Source organism: Nyctibius grandis, chromosome 1, assembly GCF_013368605.1.
Source record: "Nyctibius grandis isolate bNycGra1 chromosome 1, bNycGra1.pri, whole genome shotgun sequence".
Taxonomy (NCBI): Eukaryota; Metazoa; Chordata; class Aves; order Nyctibiiformes; family Nyctibiidae; genus Nyctibius; species Nyctibius grandis.
Window position 1 is genome coordinate 103606892 of NC_090658.1, and position 19058 is coordinate 103625949.

Sequence of the window (19058 nt, forward strand, 5' to 3'; positions counted from 1 at the left end):
AATCAGTTGGTGGAGTGTCAGCTTTTTGGATTACCTTCTTACATACAGGTGTCTAAACTCTGCTCATGTTCTATTTCAAGCACCAAAACTAGCTCTCTAAATTTAGTGTCAAGGTACACAAATTAGGAAGCTGATTTCGCTCAGCTCCTCTTGTAGAAAAGAGACAGACAGACTCCTCCAGAGGGTAATTTTGATCATATGAACTCCTACTTAATTACCATCCAAATACAGCTCAAAAGAAAATACCACAAACTTTTATTTTGCAATTTATTTATTAAGAAGAAATATATAAAAGTGACCACAAAATGGAATAAAAATATTTAAACATTTTGAAGAAAAACAAAAAAGGTAAGTCAGACAAAAACCACCTAATAATTGGGAAGGAACTTTCATTTCCCATCCTTCAACTTGCCATATAAAACAGTATTCTAAAGCTGCAAGAATAAGTAGTGGATGCAATTACAGCTTCAGTATCTATCTTCCTTTTCTTCAGCTTATTCAAAGCAGTAAATGCCTGCACCTTCCAAGGCAGTGAAGTGCATATTCCTTAGCATAAGCCACAAATCCAGCTAGAGAAGGGAAAGAAAGGAAAAAAAAACCACACCAAACAAAATAAAACAAAACAAAAAAAACAAATAACATAGCTGCTTAGTCTTCAGTGAAGTATGCCTCCAGTCCCTCCAGTTCTGCATCAGCTGTTGTATTCGAAGAAGTGGGAGTAGAGGTCGAATTCATGCTTTCCTGACTATTACTTTTTTGTTGAGAGTTTCCTGAGTTACTTAGTTCCTTCTTCAGTTCTCTACCGCCACTTAATAGCCTCTGACTCTCTGTAAAATACTGATTAGGATGATTCAAAGAAAACCCAATGTCATCAACCTGCACATAAAAGCAAAGGAACAGTGAGTTACTATATTTATTTCAAAAACTCATCTTTTTCACATTTAAGAATAAATTAATTAGCAATTTAATAAGTTCTGATTTTGTTGAAGAAAAAGGCATTAATTTGTAAATACAATCCCCGTAAATAACAACATGACACAGATTTACTTTCATCACAAAATTTCTTCCTTCACGTTAGAACTAAAATGACTGCTTTGGCATATTCAAACAATATTTCACACTGTCTTTGCTGTCGTAAATAAAAATAATACCCCAAAACATAAGACAATAAATATAAGTAAAATGGCATACCTTTAGGACAATTGAACCTAGACCTTAAAACAGGATTTCCTTACCCAAAAGAGGGACTGAGACAAGTCTAGAGTCCCAATGGAGGTAGAGAACACTCCTACAAGTTCTAATAACTGCACAATATAAATCTAGATCTAAGTATCAGTGTGAAACTGTGAATGGAAACGAGTAACTTCACCTCTTTCCCTGTTTTCTCCAGTAACCACAAATGCAATGTTTACAAGGCAGCAGGCTAAGACAGAAGCCCAATAGATCAAGCTTATTTCTGCTCCACCAGTGCCAACATCAGTATCCTGAAACTAGATGCACAACCAATACCAAAGAACATTTAGTCTTCAGCAGAAAACACAGAAAACTAGCATAAGGTGCAGCACATTTTTATTGCTCCTTTCTACTTCGCAGGCGCATTCTTTCAGCTCCGTAATTATTTGATAAATGAACTTGCAATTAATGCTCATCAAATATTTCAAATCAACAAAGCTTTCAGTGTTAAAAGTAAGCTCTTCTGACATATTCACCACAAACCTCAGTTATAACCTTCGTATCAGGGGCTCAAAATTTGGAATTACTTTAAAAGGTGTTTCCATCTCATATTCAGCCAATCTGCACCTTTTATCTGCCTGTCAGTTCATGTGAATACTAAGAACATTTTAAGAAAAATATTGCTCTTAAAAAACGTTGGAAAACTTCCCAAACATGGGATACAAGAAATGAAGGAAGACAGAGCACATACTGGTAATTTTGTGCTCCCACTATCTTCCCTTTTTCCCAGAAGGGTGGGACCAATTCAAGCATAACAAGCAACTTTGCACACACACAGCGTCTCATGAGGACATACGCTGTGACTGATTTAACATGCCAAAACCCATCAGTTTAAATTTCAGCCACTTGTGAAAAATCATAGAGCAGAGGATCAATGTCCACTCTAAATGGAACCCTGATTAAATGCATTGCCACTGCCTATCTTAGCTCCGTCAGAAAATGAAGACACCTATAACAAAATTCTAATTCAGACATGAAGACGACGTCAGCAACTGTAGTAAGTGACCTTGCCTGAAAAATCTTAAAAATAAGTGACAGGCCTAGCACACTAATTTGGTACTGAAAATAAAAGGCATAAAGGAGGGGAAAAAAAAAAAAAAAAAAAAAAAGAAACCCACAGCCACCACCGAATTTCATTTCAGTCTTATCTGGATGAGTTTCATCCAGCCAGCTTTCATCCGTGCTCCACTTCCCATTATGTGGGAACTAAATTACTTTGTTACACCAAAAAGGCTTACAAAGAAGCGATACAGTGAAAAGCTGGCTTTCCTAGAAGCAGCTCTTAATTTGTTCTGTTTTTTTTTAACTTTAAAATCTCAGTTTTCTTCAGACCAATTTAAGATTCACTTTGTAACTCTTAATTTTATTCTAAACTCCTCAACAAATTGGAATAAGCTGTAGAAGCAGCTCATTATATGAATGGAGCCTACAACCATGTTTTCAGAGGTGATTGACAGTATTTGGCTAAAAGCTATTTACAGGTTGTTAGTTAAAATTGTGAGATGATTCCATGTACCATTTCTCCTTGTCAAACCTGAATGCTACTAAAATAAAACTCTACTGGATGAAGCTTAGACAACTCTATTCTAATTAAAAGAATTCTGCCCATTCGTACTATCACCTTTTGTTGATAGCCTGAAGAGAGAAAGGGGAAGTTTTGCTCATAATCATCCTCTTCATTTGTGATATAGTGATACATAAACAATTCTGTTCAGTGTAATTTTCAACAAAGTTCAGTGAGCATTTCTCTGAATAAAAATATTCTGCTCTGTCTGGAAATACACAAGAAAATTCACCACAAAAAATGGAGGTGAAGCATACACAAATTTCCTGTTTTTTTTTATGTTAGACTGCTCATGTTACTGTATGTAAGTTTTACAATATTTTTAGGTAATATAGATCAAAGCGCATAAATTTTAAAACCTTCCTCATTAACTTAGCTGTAAGTTACCTGAAACTTACTACCAGAAATGGGGAAACTAGATTTCTCTAACAGCTTTATCCATTCACACCTGTAAATCCATCTGGAATCCACTATGCCCAAAGAAAAATGTATTTTCTCTGCAGCAAAAATTTAAGCTTCTAGCATGTACTGACCCAAGTGAAAAGGCCTGTCACTTTGGACAGAAATGTTTATTCCATCTAGTAGGTGATACTAACACAAGGCTTTTTTTAGATTCAACACTTTTTGCACATACTGGCTTTCATAAAAACTCTAGTTTTGTATTTCTGCTATAGCAAATATTGTTTTGAAAAACCTGAAGCAATCATTTTGTAGCTATAGTATCTCTGGGTTTTAATGAAGAACTTTTAAAATGACAGCTGATAATGCTACAGCTGATATTACAGAAAAACTACGTGGAGCAATCATACAGTAAATTATATCAATTAACCACATCTGGTTTTTTTTAAAAAAGTCCAGTGTTCTTGTGATTTGATCACAAAGGACTAAGAAAAAGTGGTTTTGCATATGTTTTTAAATAAACTATTCAAAAGTGATTCTTGTGTACCAGAAAGTTTGCTTGTGTGTCAGATTTCATTTACTTCTTAAAAATACACACGGATTGTAAAATACCAGTACTCAAGAATAAAACACTTAGAGATAAATATTAATATGTAAATAATCAGCCGTTACAGCTGTAACTGTAACAAGTAACTAATACAGCAATATTCATGTAAACAACATTAGCATCATTAGTTCCTCTGGAATATAACTTAGTAACACAGGTATTAGCCAGTTAGTCTTTCTTATTTATTCATAATGCTCAGGCTCATAAAACAGTGGATTTACACACAATCAGATTTTAAAGTACTAATTATTTCTACAGGCACACTGTCACAAGAACATTTATTTAACCTACTAGTAGTTCATAGCTGATATCATTAATCTCTTTCACTTGGCTGCATATACATAGTCAAGATCTCCAAACTGGACTGGAAATACTTTTCTCTATTTTGAGTTGTCAACCAATTCTACCAACTAAAGTAAAATAAAATCTTGCCGCTATTGTGACCATGAAAGGCATTCCTCATTACTGTGACTATTTACTTTGAGTTATGGTAACACTATTTACATTTTCAAGGTGTCTCATTTCCACTGTATGTAAGTTGCCTCGTGTCCTCACTTTAGTGTAAAATAAAAACTTAATCTAAAAGGGATAATCAACATGAAATAACTTATTCTGAACTCAAGTACAAATATTAGAACTCCAAACAGTTATGATACTTTCCATATGGCCTAAAATCCAAACTTGACCATCAAGAAAGATACTTTAATATTTTGGTAGTGTTTGATTGAATGCTTCCTCTAGTTAACATATAAACACAGTTTATTCTCAATTATTATTAAAATATAACAATGTTTGAAAATATCTACCCTACAGGCCATTCAGTCATATTTCTATCAATTCAAAAGACCTTTTTTTCTTTACATATATAGGACAGCTTGTCTTGATCAAATTACAGTGTTATTATTTAGAAAATAACTTCCCCAAACAAGAGTATGCCTTAATATCCCAGAACCTGAAAAATATGGTAAAACCATTCATGCACTATATATAGTGCTTTCCTTTTCCATACTTACTGAAAGACTTAAGAAATTGCATACGTGTACATGAGTATAAGATGCAGTAGAAACTTGAGAGAGGATGATGGAGAGGAAATGCAAAGAGAATCCTAAAGCAGACATATTGTGCAGCTGATCCTGTGAACTTCGAAAAACATCATAATCTTAAACAACTCTCTACTACAAAGTCACTCATAGTAGATCTAACCCACACACGCACTGTAGCTTTCAGGAATTATAGGTAACACTAACAGCTCTGCCCAATGTATATCAAACTATCTTGGTAACATTTTTACATAACTGACGTTGAAATTCTCCATGTGAGCTAGTCCATTATTTCTAGGAAAATTTTATTTAAGATAGTTCACCTATTTGAAGAAACAATAACAATCAATGTCATGCCGATTGATTCGTTAGAGATTTCCTTCACCTAAAAGTTCTGCTAGTGATATACAGAAAAGCAAGGGTTTGTCTGATTAGGTGTCACCAGCTTCAGAAACACATCTTTTGATTACCCCATGGAAAAAAAAGAAGTATTACTAAAGCATATAGTTGTAGGACAGAAAAATCATTCTGAGAAGGCTGGTAACAAGTTTAATAGCTAAACTCTGTCAAAAAAATTGCCCTCGTAAGCATGTGCCATTCGAAGTACAGAAAGTGTCTTTCTGAGCATTCTACTTTCTCTCCCTGAAGTAAAAGACTTACCAACAGCAAAGCAGAAAGATGATTCCTAGTGCAAGCAGCTAAGACAGATATTTATATTACCATAAGACTGAAAATAATAGTGATCTTCTGGAATTTGCCATAGAAGAATGGAAAGACAGCTTTCCTAAAATGCAACAGATCTTGGGGGCTGTGCTGATTTAGTCTTTGGTGAATGTTGATCTTGGGGTCTATAGTCATCTTGGGAAAATATTATTACTACTGACTTAGCCTTACACAGGGCAGGTGTTATCTAAATTTCAAATTGCACATAATTTTGAATTTCCTTCCAGATTATTAGATCTGTTTTATCGTTTTCTAAGACTATAAGACAAAGTGTTCCTCTCAAATTACAGCTGCCAAGATATGGGTTCATAGTATATCTTTGCTATACATTCACACATACGATTGCTGGAAACCTGGGGATACAAATAATTCCATTTAAGTCAAATTTGAAAACCAGTAAGAACAAAAAAGTCCATGGTAAATGTCTGTGGGTGGGTCATCTAATCCTCATCCATATCTTTAAGCAAGGCTGTTCCATCGTCTGCTGTTTGAAAGCGACATTTCCCTTTTTTGAGTTGTGGAGAGAACAAAGGTATAAGAAGGGCTGTGCTTAATTGTTTTTTCTTGATGACAAGGCATCTTGAACCAATGTGAAAGCTGTTTTTTTCAAATCAAGAAAATCACATAGGAGATGGACTGTGGCCATTTGCTCTTTTATAGTTTTGTGGAGAATCTTACTTTAACTTTGCCTATGATTAAGCAAATGGAAAAGCTCTGAGAATGTTCATCTTGATTTAAAAATTAATCCCACATGACTAAAGATGTGAAAAAATACAAAGTGAAAATTAACAACATTAACTATGTATTTGCTGGGAGATTATAGAGTTTTAATTACGCTTTTTAGATCCTTTTTATTTATTTTTTAATGTATATCTCAAAATATCAAACTTGCATAATGGGATAAAAAAACCACAAATTTGCTTAAAAACAGGATATTGAAAAAGTTAAATGGCTTGAAATAGATAGAATTCAACAATATTGACATTTTCAGGAAGAAAGCATAACCTTTTACTACATCTTTTAATGTTCAGGGTATTAAGAACATCAATATATAAATGCAGAAAATTACAAAAGAATATTTGAAATTATTGAAAAGAAAACTAACAAGGCAAGACAGCTAATGATGGATGTGAAAACTGCAAACAGTCTCTGGACTTCATGTACGATTTCCATGGCCTTCCTCAAGACAAAGATGGTGATCATAGTTTAACAAAAATTAGTAGCTACTTACATCATGCGTCAACTCAAAGTACTTCTGACAGGCCAGCTGGTAATGCATGCCCTTCACCAATTCCAGGATCTATAAGGAGGGAGAAAAACATAAAGGATTCAGAAGTGGCACACTTAGATCTTGTTGACACCATGACAAGCTATTTCACAACAGTCTTGTATATACCTTATGGAACTTTGCAGCACAAGACATCTTTGACATCTGTGTATCCTATTAATAACTGACAACATTTCGACATACTATAGTACTTTAAAAATAACCTGGCTACGTTAAAAACAAGAAAAAAACACAGGAAGATATGCCTGGTCCTTAAAATGTAATTTCAATACTCCTAACTTCAAGAATAAGTTGAATCTATATTTTGGTAATATAATTGTGACAGTTATTGTCAAACTATCATACTGCAACATCTCTTCCATAATTGCAGACATAAATCTAGTAATTCAAGTGGCTGAAGCATGAAGCAATCAAGTACACGATCTGTATTTTTATTTTCCATATTACCAGTTCACGCAGATGCAAAATAAAATACTACTCTGCTCCCATCAAGAAAATTTAATGCAAATCCTTTAGACAAGTATCTGTGAGAGGAAAACGCTTTTACCTTCAATCAGATTTGTCCTTTTTGAAATGAAGTTATTTCTAGTCAAGCTCAGCAGAATATGTGAGTGAATAGCCTGTTTTGAACACCTATTAGGAAAATCATGCCACCTTTTGTAAATACAATTTGCTTCCCAATTCTACTTCAGGTAATCTCTCCTGTGCTGCATAAAGTCCCATTCTTATCACCAGAAAGCAATGCTGGTTGAACTTTTTAAAGCTTCATCGCCTCCTCCCTCCTTTATATAATCAAAATGTATGCTCTCTCTGCTTATCAAACACAGAAAATTGCTGGAATTAAGAGATAGCCTCTGTGGAAGGAAAAATACTTTTCAAGAAATGTTAATTTCAAGTCCCTTTCCCAAGGTTGACCTTTGTGTCAAACACAGCAATACACTCCAGCTTAAGTCCCTGCTGTACTCATTATCGGATGCCACCTTGTATTTATTGACAGATGTATAAATAAATTACATTTGCTGAATGGATAAAAACAGCAACACGCTGCCAAGACAGTACTTGGCCACATTGTTCCTCTGTAATAGCCCAACTGATTACATTTCTATCCCCCTTGCCACCTCCTGTTAAATCTTCTGTAAAAGATAAAGGCCAAGGCCAACGAGGCAATGAAGTCTGAAATCTGGCACTACCTGTGTACATATACATTTTGTTTTACCTCCTCCCTCCTTTGAAATTGACTGAAAAAATTAGTGGCACATTAAGTAGTTACGGATTGAAGAAAACTCACCTATTCTAAACACTTCAATTACATATTGCCTTATGTTTTCCTGTTTGTTCCTTACAATAAATCTATACCATGCAAAAGAGCTATCTCTGTTTTTAAGTAAATGCTAACCATGTTTTATGTATGTACTTTTTTAAAAAGTATTTTTCACATAATTTGGAGTAATGATCAGAAGGTCTATATGTCTGTTGGTTAGTTGAAAGAAACACTCATAATGGTTCCGTCGCATTCAGACTTTTCTAACCTGAATTTTCCAGCTGAAGTTAGTCAACTAATTTAATCTAGTTCATAAATACTTGAGGTTTTCTCAAAATTATTCTTTATTTAATCAAGATTACACCTAATATAAATTATATAAATAAAAAATTTTCTAAATTCAGGTGTAAATATCTTTTAAGTCTCAGAACCTCAAGTGAGCAAACAAAAACTTAAGTATGGAGAAATTCTGAGTATAAGCCCCGAAAGTTTAAAAGCATCGAGGTTCTCTTGTAATATAAGAGAACTTTTTGAAAAAGCTGGTCAGTTAAAAGCCTAGTAGTCATTCTGCGATTTGTTTAACTTTTCAATTGCAGACCACAAAGTTATAGCTGCTTTTTATATCAATGATGCTATTATACAACTATCCTGAAAAGCAGAAAAGACAAGGATTATCAAAGCTAGCTTTTGATTTACTAACTCACAATGATTCACAGGATGCGAGATCAAGCTGCTGTTGTCTTCTCTCTGACAGTTCAGTGGAAAAATGGTAACTTCAAGTGACAGACATCAGAAGAGGGATCGCTGACCGACACAGCACAGATGAGAGAGTAAAGGGGCACTTATAAATAAATTCCATTTTTGTAAGAGAGGTTACTCTGAGCAAACTATTCTGAAACCAAGCCCATTTAAGCCCTTGACTCATCCTTGGTAAAATCTTGACCCACTTGTAAGGTGGAGAAAAGGACTTCAATGAATCAATACTGCTGACATATGAAAGCTATAATAGTCTTAAGGGACTTTAAATTCTTAAAGAGCAACCACGTTATTTTGCAGCAGCTTGATCGTTATTACCCAGCTACACCGCATTTTCACCATGGAACTACTGTCCCACTCCCTCTAGACTCTTCTCAGACCTCTCAGAGGCTGCTGTTGGGTCACCATGCATTTTTCTGCTGTACTACTATGAAGACATACACCTTGGAGAACAGTTGTTAGAGGAACCTCTACCAGCATTCTCCAGTGAAGTTTGGTAACTAGATCTTCATGGCACTTCTTTTTCCCTGACATTGATAGAGTGCTCCATAGAACAGAATGCCCACCACAACAGACCAGATAAATACATTTAACAAACTGGATGAAAGTATGTACACGATTGCACTGCTGGTCATCATCTTACTCCTGCTCCTTTACCCTCTCCACCACATCACCTCCCCAGCTTTGATTGGTTGGGCAATTTCAGCCAAATTTGATAGGTAGAGATGACAAAGCTACACAATTCCTACATGTTGATTAGAAGTTGTGGTTGGGTAGAAAAGCCAGACCAACATTTGTGGTTCATTCAGTGAAAAGCAGTTCCAGTTCAGCTCCTACCCATTCTGAGAGGCAGCCAGAAGGCAGCCAAACTAGCACATTCGTAAATTTGAACTGGTCACATCACAGGGGACCAGATTCACCTTCTGCATATATGATGGGGTTCAGAAATAAGAAGCACATTAAACATATCCAAAGAAGAACACGTTGAGTAGATGAACTGGATAGGGAAGAAGCTGCTAAGAAAAGAAATTTTAAAAGTTTAAAAATTGCAATAGAATGGAGTCCAGCTAGAAAGGAGTTCTCTGTGTAAGAGAAACTAACAATCCTCTATTTAAATAACACAAAAGTATAATTCACAATAAGTATTACTTTTCCTTTTACATTTGTGCACATAATGAAAGCAAGCTTGCAGCTGTTTTCCACTAGTGTTACCCAGAAGCAGACCTCCACTCAAAACTACGTTAATTCACAGCAGCAATCTTTTGCCTCTACTTATATTAAGACATGTACAGTAAATTGCTTTACTTTGCAAGTTAAGGTACATACTCAAGGACTCTTTTTGTTAGTTCTTATGTACCTTTTCTTTCACTGCCATCTGCAACTTGCTTTTCTGATGTTGCTTTACTGACTACTAATGAGGTTAAATGATGTTTGGCAGCTGTACACAGCCACCTGCTTTATAGATCCTTGGCATTCAAAGCTAAGATGTTGCACAGCAAGATAGTTTGGGCTCTAATTATCCATTGCTATTTTCACTTACTCAAAGTTAGTTTGTTTTATTTGAAAATTGCAGAATTACCTTATATTTTCAAAATTAAAATCTTTCTACTACAGATTCAGTTAAGTATGACTCATTTCTAACTTTCTTTTTATTTCAAAGGTGACTAAAGATACGATTGGGTGCAACTGCTGGAACGTATCTGAGCAAATTCCAGTTTTCTTCTCTTTCAAGTCAGTTTGTGACCACCTCAGCATTAAGTCCTGCCCCAGGATTCCCCAGTGCCCTCCGCTTCCTGGTCAGTACAGACATCTGTCCTTTTTGCCGATTTTGGATACTTTCTTTATATTTTGAACTTACTTTGAAGGTTTCATGTTTACAATGTGTACATGTACAGTACAATTTTCTCAGATTTAAGCTCTGTTTTCCCTCAGGGACTCACAGGCTAGAAAATCATTGTTACCACCTTGCCAGAGCTCCTGTTCCCTTTATACTCTTTGACTTCTTTGTAGTGAAGAGTACTTGTCGCAGTGCTCAGCATTGCACATGGTAACATATAGGGCACCATCAGACATCAATTTCTCCCCTGCAATTTGCATCACAACTGTCAAACAACAAAACCCACTCGTATTCTAGTATGCTTTATAAAGGTAAAAGGAAGAGGCAGTCATGATCCAGAAGAAGGTATTTTATTAACGTCTCTCAAAAATACCTATATTTTTTCCTCCATTTTTAATGCACAGGTTTTCTAGCCTGAAGTTCTCATCTTATACATGTCAACAAGGAAATTATTAAATACTTAACAAAACAGTTAGTGAATGTCTGAATGAAAAGAATACGTCAATATGTGCCTATATTTGCTGTAGCAACCCCTGGGCTGCAGACAGACATTAATTTAAACTGAGCTAATAATTTTAAAAGGAAACAGCTCCAATGCTAGTTGGTTTTGTTTGTTTCGTTGTGGGCTATTTTTCAAAGGTTTATACAGTCTACAGCTGCAAGTCAATGCTGTGAACATCAAAGGCAGGAAGCGTTAATGCATCTGAGTATCCCTCTTCTCTGATTTCACATAGTTTCAAAATAGCACTATGAAAATGTAAATTTTATGATTACAAAACTTTGTGGCTATTTCTCAGTAACACATTTTCATTTAACTGAAAAATCCTACATGAGTTTACAGCCACCTATTTTAAAAGACAGTCATGCCTGGTTTTAGATACAATAGATAATCCACATTCCTCTGTTGCGAGGAAATGCTGAGTCAAAGCCCGGACTGTTATAAGTAGGAAAGCAAGCAGATGAAATACTTCAAAATTTAAAAAAAAGTTACAAAATAAATAAAATTTAAATAAATAAAACTGAAGTATTTGCTTCATGTACATTCTAAGTTTGCAACATAACAGTTTCAGGAACAATGAGCTGATACATTTCTATTTTATATGTTCGCTCTTTGTTTTCCTGTTTTCTCATCCTGAACTGTGTTTAATCCCTTTTTTTGTGTTCTTTTTTCCTTCTTTCTCTTCTAAGTAAAAATTTAATGAGTAGTTTAATACACCAAAAACTGAAGTTGCTGAATTGTGAAGACACAGCCCCTGATTCTGTCCACCCATTCCCACCATCTGAAAACAAACCTCTTTCCGCTTCACCTTCCCCAAGTAAACCTATAGTTGGATAATTTTTTTAATCTATTATACCATGTAGTCATAAGGCCAGCATAAGGAAAGGACTGGAAACTCAACAGACAGGGATGAACAGAGAGTTGAAATGCCTTCCACATCATTTAGGCTAATTAACTGCTCCTGAAACTAAAGTCTAAGATTTGACTACTGAATTTAAATTCTTCTAAATTGGACACACTGAATTAATGCCATTCATCTCTTTAACAACAGGAAAAAAAATTGCAATATGCTTTTTAACTCTACTTTTCATACTATTTGTTCTGAGAGCTGGCACAGGTTGCCTAGAGAGGCTGTGGAGTCTCTGTCCTTGGAGATATTCAAAACCCATCTGGACATAGTCCTGAGCAATAGGCTCCAGATAACCCTTCTTGAGTAAGGGGGTTGGACAAGATGACTTCCAGAGGCATCTTCCAAACTCAGCTAATTCTGTGATTCAATAATAAACACTACCAATAGCACCTCACTGAGCATTTTAATTACATCCTTTTGGTGGTTAGAATATCAAATCCAAACTTCAAGCAATATATTTTTCACTTCAACTTTTAATAAACAATTTAATCAACAATTTAATGAAACATTTACCTTATATACTTTCAAATGTGTTCTATGTATAATAAAATCCATCCACATGCTCTAAAAGTGTTCTGTATTCTTACAGCCTTTTATTATCAAACAGGTTAGCTGTGCTTCTCACTGAGTTTCTGCATCTTTCAGCATTCTCTCAAGTCTTTTCCTATGTTTTTTTTTGTTTTACTGTCACAAGCCCATCCATCAGTCCAGCAGTTCAACATTCACACTTTTTTTCTTACCAGTACTTATATCAGATTTTTTAACAGTCCACTCTTATTTAATAACATACAGCCTTTTTTACAATCTCACTTGACACTAGCCAGATACACCTTCTGATTTCTAATATTTATTTCACCTTTTCAGCAATAAACTGAAGATTGGGAAAATTTAGTAGTCTGTAACACCGTAACTCAAATCTTTAAAATAATTAGTTTTAAACCATGTCAGAAAAGAAGGCTTAATATTGGCTGGTTAAATTTGTATTTGTACCCATTCAGCTTACGTGCAAAAGTAGTTCTAGTGAAATTAATAAGCATGTTCATACTTGAAGAATAAAACAAACACAAGACAATTAAAAAAGGCAGACATTTTAGCTGAGAAACTATAGAAGTGTAGTGTCAAAATACAAGGTCTAGAGAGTAAGTCAGAGAAACATAATCTCAGACAAAATGAGGGAGACCTACTCCTAACACACAGCTACTATTCTCAAAATAATGGAACGGCTGAACACTGTCTCTTATCAATAAATGTTCCCCATCTACAGAAAAATATGTGGAAACTCTCAGCATTCATATTTACACAAATCTACACCAGACTGCCACAAAGATTTATTTTCACTATGAAGTTTCCTTGAATAACCTTACTTTCAAGACTTTTACACTCTCCACTTTGAAAGAGTTAATAATTTTAAAGCATTTACAGGTTTTGACGTAGTAAAGACAATAACTACCTCAGAGATTTTGGACAGTGAACAAGGAGTCTTAACTCACCACTTGAGAAACTTAAATGATGTACAATTTCTAGATCGAATGTATAATCTTTTTTAAAATTTCTTGGCAGCAAATGTGCAAGGGTACCCTGTTTTAGGATTTTTATTTTAACTAGTTAATTTATTTGGGAAAGAATCCCACCACAAAAATCCACAAAATCTGTCTTCTAAGTAAAAATATGAATTCTGTGAAAAGAGGTAAATTAATAAAGAAGAAGTGGCATACAATATTATCATCAATTAAATATTTATTATAGCCACAAGCCAAAAAAGACAAGACAAAATTAGGATTGCGAAAAGAAATTTTAAGGACCTTTGATGTACCAAGTTTCACTGTAACAATAAAATGGGTATCACATGAGGTTTGTCCATATCAAGAATATCAATTGTTCTTGTATTTTTGTTTCTGTTTTATATATTTCCACAAAAAATACTGACTTAATAAAAGATCTCTTATTTAATTTCTTAACTAATAAAAGATCTCTTATTTAAACAGTACTTGGTCTTATTTAATCAAACCTTACAAAAGCACTACCACGAAGACAACTGATGTTAGGGCAAAATTCTTCAGCTGCAAGGGAAAATATTTTTAGAGCCAGCAATGATCTAAAACTTTTCTAACATTAGATCATCAGAAGGGAGAGTATGGGGGTGGGGGGGTGTTCCACTGTGGTGGGTTGGGTTTTTTTTAATTCAAAATACTAGATTTGTCAGAGAACACTGTCTCAAGTTCAATGACTCAATCAAAATCTTTAGTTTAATCCAATTACGGGAAAAGGCAGTTTTTTATATTAAGAGAATAATTCTACTAGAAAGAACATTCTTTCTTCTGAAGTTATCTACTGCTCATTTACATAAGCATTTTTCCCTAAAGAAAAACCAGGAACTGGAACAAAAGCAAAAAGGATGAGTCTAGATCCTCTGTTTCTCCTGACTGTAGAAACAGAAATTTCTACTACCTTTTGCTTTTGTGATACCAGTGGATTGGGAAAAAGGCAATTTCTCCAAGAAAGCTCTCAGAAACAAATAATAGATATTTTGTAATAAGTCTAATTGAAAGCCTATCATACCTATTTTTATATTTGAGTGTGTAAGCAACACATTACAGTGCAATTTAGTACAGCACCACAACAGATGTATTTATCTTAATGTATGCTTTAATCTTTATATTCTTCAAACTGATTAGCTATTGCCAAACTTGATTCAATAGATTTTACCTGATTAGCAGTATACCAAAGACAGAAATGAAATGTGATCCGAAATATACTATAAATCCAAATACTATACACACTCACTCATTAGAATGAACATATACTATAAATCCAAATACTATACACATTCACTCATTAGATGCTCAGCTAACTATATTACTTCTCCAAGAAGATTTTTAAAACGAACAAAAAAAGCTACTGTCACAAATAAAGAAATAGCCTAACCTAAGGAAAATATGAAATAAATGCAAGTCAAATAATTCACTTATTGGAATAAACATCAAGGTTAATTCTTTCTGCTTCAGGCTATACAACAACTAGGCAAGAGCTAGAAGTCATCTGCTATATTCCCTCAGGAACATGACTTCAGTAGATACAATCTCAGACAAGATACAGCCTCAGAACATCTGGACTGGGATAGCAGGCTGGATCTAGATACTTCACAGCAAGCAGATTCACATATTCAAATGTTTTCATCACTTTTTTCATTACTGACTGTACTACAAAATGACTGCAATGAAAGCAGTCCAATGCTCAAACTGACTACAGAAGTCATGTGAGGTCTGGCAGTATTTGCTCTGCACCATCATCCAAGGTCCAGCTTTCCTTTTTCATACGTAGCCCATGCACAGAGTGCCCTTTGGCAAAGTACTGTGAGGATGGGATTTGTTTCCACCACAGACCAGTCAAGTGCTTTATCTGTGTGGAGAAACTCAGAAACTTCCTGGTCTTGTGAACCTGAAAGGAAGAGGTGTACTCCTTATCTCAAGAGTATGAAGGACAGCCCTAGAAACAGAAGACTGAGAACAGCATTGGAAAACTAACTGTCTCGGGTAAAACTGCAACTAGTCCACATTCTGGCTCATCTAATAGCCATGAGGAACAAGCTTCATAAACAAGAAAAGGGCTTATAGAAAAGACCTGTGAGTACTTTAAAACAACAGGTTAAAATCCCAGTGGGGAACCAATCCATGACCATGTAGCTGAATCCAAAATAAATGTTTGGAAAACTATGCATCATTCACATATAAACGGACAGGTCTGATAAATTACAAATTTTAAGCAGAGAAGACCAGTACTTGAGAAACTAAAGAAAAGCTCCACATTCTTTAAATCCAAGAAATATCCCAAAATAAGCAAGATAAACACACTGAAAAAGATTCAAAAGAACATTAATAGATATATTCTGACAGTGTCAGATTGAAGTATACACCCTTGCTGTTGGGAAAAAAAAAAAAAAAAAAAAAAAATATATGCTTGACCAGAGAAGAATGCAGCTTACCACAGAGAACTAACTATCATCTACACTGGAAAATAGAGTGTCTCAAGGACAACCGAAGCACTTGACGAAAGTCCTAACAATAAATTCCAGGAACAGGCAAAGGCCTCAGGTTCTGCATGGACAGACAGGAAAAGCCCTGGAACCAGAACTGAAAACAAGGTGCAGTACAGGTAATTTGGAAAGAACACATAGAAACAGACAGCATAAACACCAAACACAGCAAGGGAAGAAACTCATCCAAACCAATGGGTTGCTGCTTGCAATTTTTTCTTGAAACAACCAAACCCACCTGAAGCAACTGCCAATCAACTTAATATCAACTAAGACAGTGGCCTGGCTTTCATGACTCCAGGACCTCCTGAGATAACCTGTGAAAGTTTTGGGAGGACTAGGAAAAAGAATCACTTATGTGGTTGCTGATGTACTACAAATCCAAATCTTCTCATAGTCTAAAGCACTGTGAACTCACTTCATGGAAGATAAACCACCACCACTCAGGAGTCTGTATGCCCTTGATGAACACAATATATTCAGGAGTAAGACACGTTTCTTCTGCTGGCAGACAGCCCAAAGATCGTTGAAGAGAAACACAAAGCATCAAAAGAGCATTGTCCTACGACAACCTCCGGGACTCTCATCAGTAAAAAAAAAAAAATCCTCAAGATTAGTTTGCCAGCAGGACCTTGAGGAATATTAAAAAATGTGTGGACAAATGGAAGGAAACATCTTCAAACAGTAACAGTTCTGAGCCAGATCACTGCATATGAACCGGAGATAATAAGAGTTCAACAGACAGCTATGAAAACTAACAGTCCGCCAAACAAGAAACACAAGCCTCCAGGCATTTATTAGCATTATTACTATCTGCTAAGTCTCTGTCAAACTCAGACTTGAACATCTGTTTTCACCCTTGCACAAATTAGGGTTAAGCCACCAGCTCTCTTTCATTTTGGGTACAACATAGCCACCAATGTAAAATCCTTTGTGCATAGCCTGAGCTGCCATGGCTTCTCCAGCCCCTCTGGCAAGGACAGCATCAATCTCCTCATTGATGCTTCTGGAAGACCTGATGAGTTTCCAGTCAACCTCTCTTTCAGAATGAGAATTTAATCTCAGTAGGGAACAGAAATCGTTGAGCTTTCAACCCCTTAAAGTGAACTTCGTAGCTTAGGAAACATTTATTACTGCTCACCTGAAGAAAGAAGCATGGTGTACTCCTCTCGCAAATACCATTTACCCAGAAGAGTGCCCTGGAGTATCTACTTCACCAAAAACAGGACTGTATGGAAGTTTCAACAAGAACAAAACACTTGGTGAGCATGTGAACAGAACTGTAGGTGGGAGCTCTGAAGATCTCGTGACCTTGCACACAGAGTTGCTCCTTGAGACCTAGCATGAAGATGTCTTTTTAAAATCTCATTTGTTTCCATGACAATGGCTACTAACAGATTCGCACATTGTCAGATAAACATGGAAAAATTTTAGGGCAGAAACCACCCACCCAAGAGGTCTCCTGGGTATAGATACAAGTAAATTCTTGAAAAGAAGCATGCCTTATGCTTGTAGCATATAAGGAATCTGCAGCTCTGAACACACTTAGTTTAGGTGAAAAATATATTACTAAATAAGACAAAGATTAATCTCCTAAAATTTAGCCACCACTTTAAGCAAAAACCTACAGTTCATTTTAAGGATTAATATTATCTCAAAATGAAGAGAAATGGTGAATTTAAAAGAAAGGGGATTCTATTGTTCTCTTGCAACTACCATCAGCTGAAGGTCATATTCTTAGAAAGGCAAAAAAGGAAGCAAGTGTCTGCTAGTTCAAAAAAAAAAAATGAACAGCTAAGTTAAGATGTTGCTGAGAGACTGGGTTCTCACAAAGGAAATGCCATAGCTAAACCTTTGGAAAAAAAACAATAAAAGCAAACATTTATGTTTGAAGGTGAAGGATTTCTATGCAGTCAGTTGTTGGCTGAGTCAGTTCAGTAAGTCATAACTTCTCAAGTCCAGTAAATGACTATAAATTACAAGTAAAAATCATCTATTAGGAGGATAGTAACCTTATACACCAAGTAAAAAAGTGGTACCCCAGGCCACAAGTTATGCCCAGGAGAATGTTTCCTGATGCTAATCAAAGACACCCTCTTAAGAAATCACAGAATCACAGAATGTTAGGGATTGGAAGGGACCTCGAAAGATCATCTAGTCCAATCCCCCTGCCGGAGCAGGATTCCCTAGACCATATCACACAGGAACGCGTCCAGGCGGGTTTGGAATGTCTCCAGAGAAGGAGACTCCACAACCTCTCTGGGCAGCCTGTTCCAGTGTTCAGTCACCCTCACCGTAAAGAAGTTTTTCCTCATATTTATGTGGAACCTCCTGTGTTCCAGCTTGCACCCATTGCCCCTTGTCCTGTCAAGGGATGTCACTGAGAAGAGCCTGGCTCCATCCTCATGACACTTGCCCTTTACATATTTATAAACATTAATGAGGTCACCCCTCAGTCTCCTCTTCTCCAAGCTAAAGAGACCCAGCTCCCTCAGCCTCTCCTCATAAGGGAGATGTTCCACTCCCTTAATCATCTTCGTGGCTCTGCGCTGGACTCTCTCTAGCAGTTCCCTGTCCTTCTTGAACTGAGGGGCCCAGAACTGAACAAATATTCCAGATGCGGCCTCACCAGGGCAGAGTAGAGGGGGAGGAGAACCTCTCTTGACCTGCTAACCACACCCCTTCTAATACACCCCAGGATGCCATTGGCCTTCTTGGCCACAAGGGCACACTGCTGGCTCATGGTCATCCTGCTGTCCACTAGGACCCCCAGCTCCCTTTCCCCTACGCTGCTCTCCAACAGGTCTGCCCCCAACTTGTACTGGTACCTGGGGTTGTTCTTGCCCAGATGCAGGACTCTACACTTGCCCTTATTATATTTCATTAAATTACGCCCCGCCCAACTCTC

General features: G+C 36.1%; 1 protein-coding gene across 1 annotated transcript in view; it reads right to left on the reverse strand.

Annotated features, from left to right (window-relative positions):
• Positions 1–358: 358 nt before the first annotated feature.
• The window catches only part of PRIM2 (DNA primase subunit 2), a 144282-nt gene continuing 125582 nt past the window's right edge, over positions 359–19058 (reverse strand). Inside the window, exons 13-14 of the mRNA XM_068408980.1 lie at positions 6798–6866; positions 359–876 (exon numbers count right to left, since the gene is read on the reverse strand). Coding sequence (XP_068265081.1) covers positions 649–876; positions 6798–6866 — 297 coding nt within the window. The 3' untranslated portion in view covers positions 359–648. The remainder of the gene's footprint in view (positions 877–6797; positions 6867–19058) is intronic.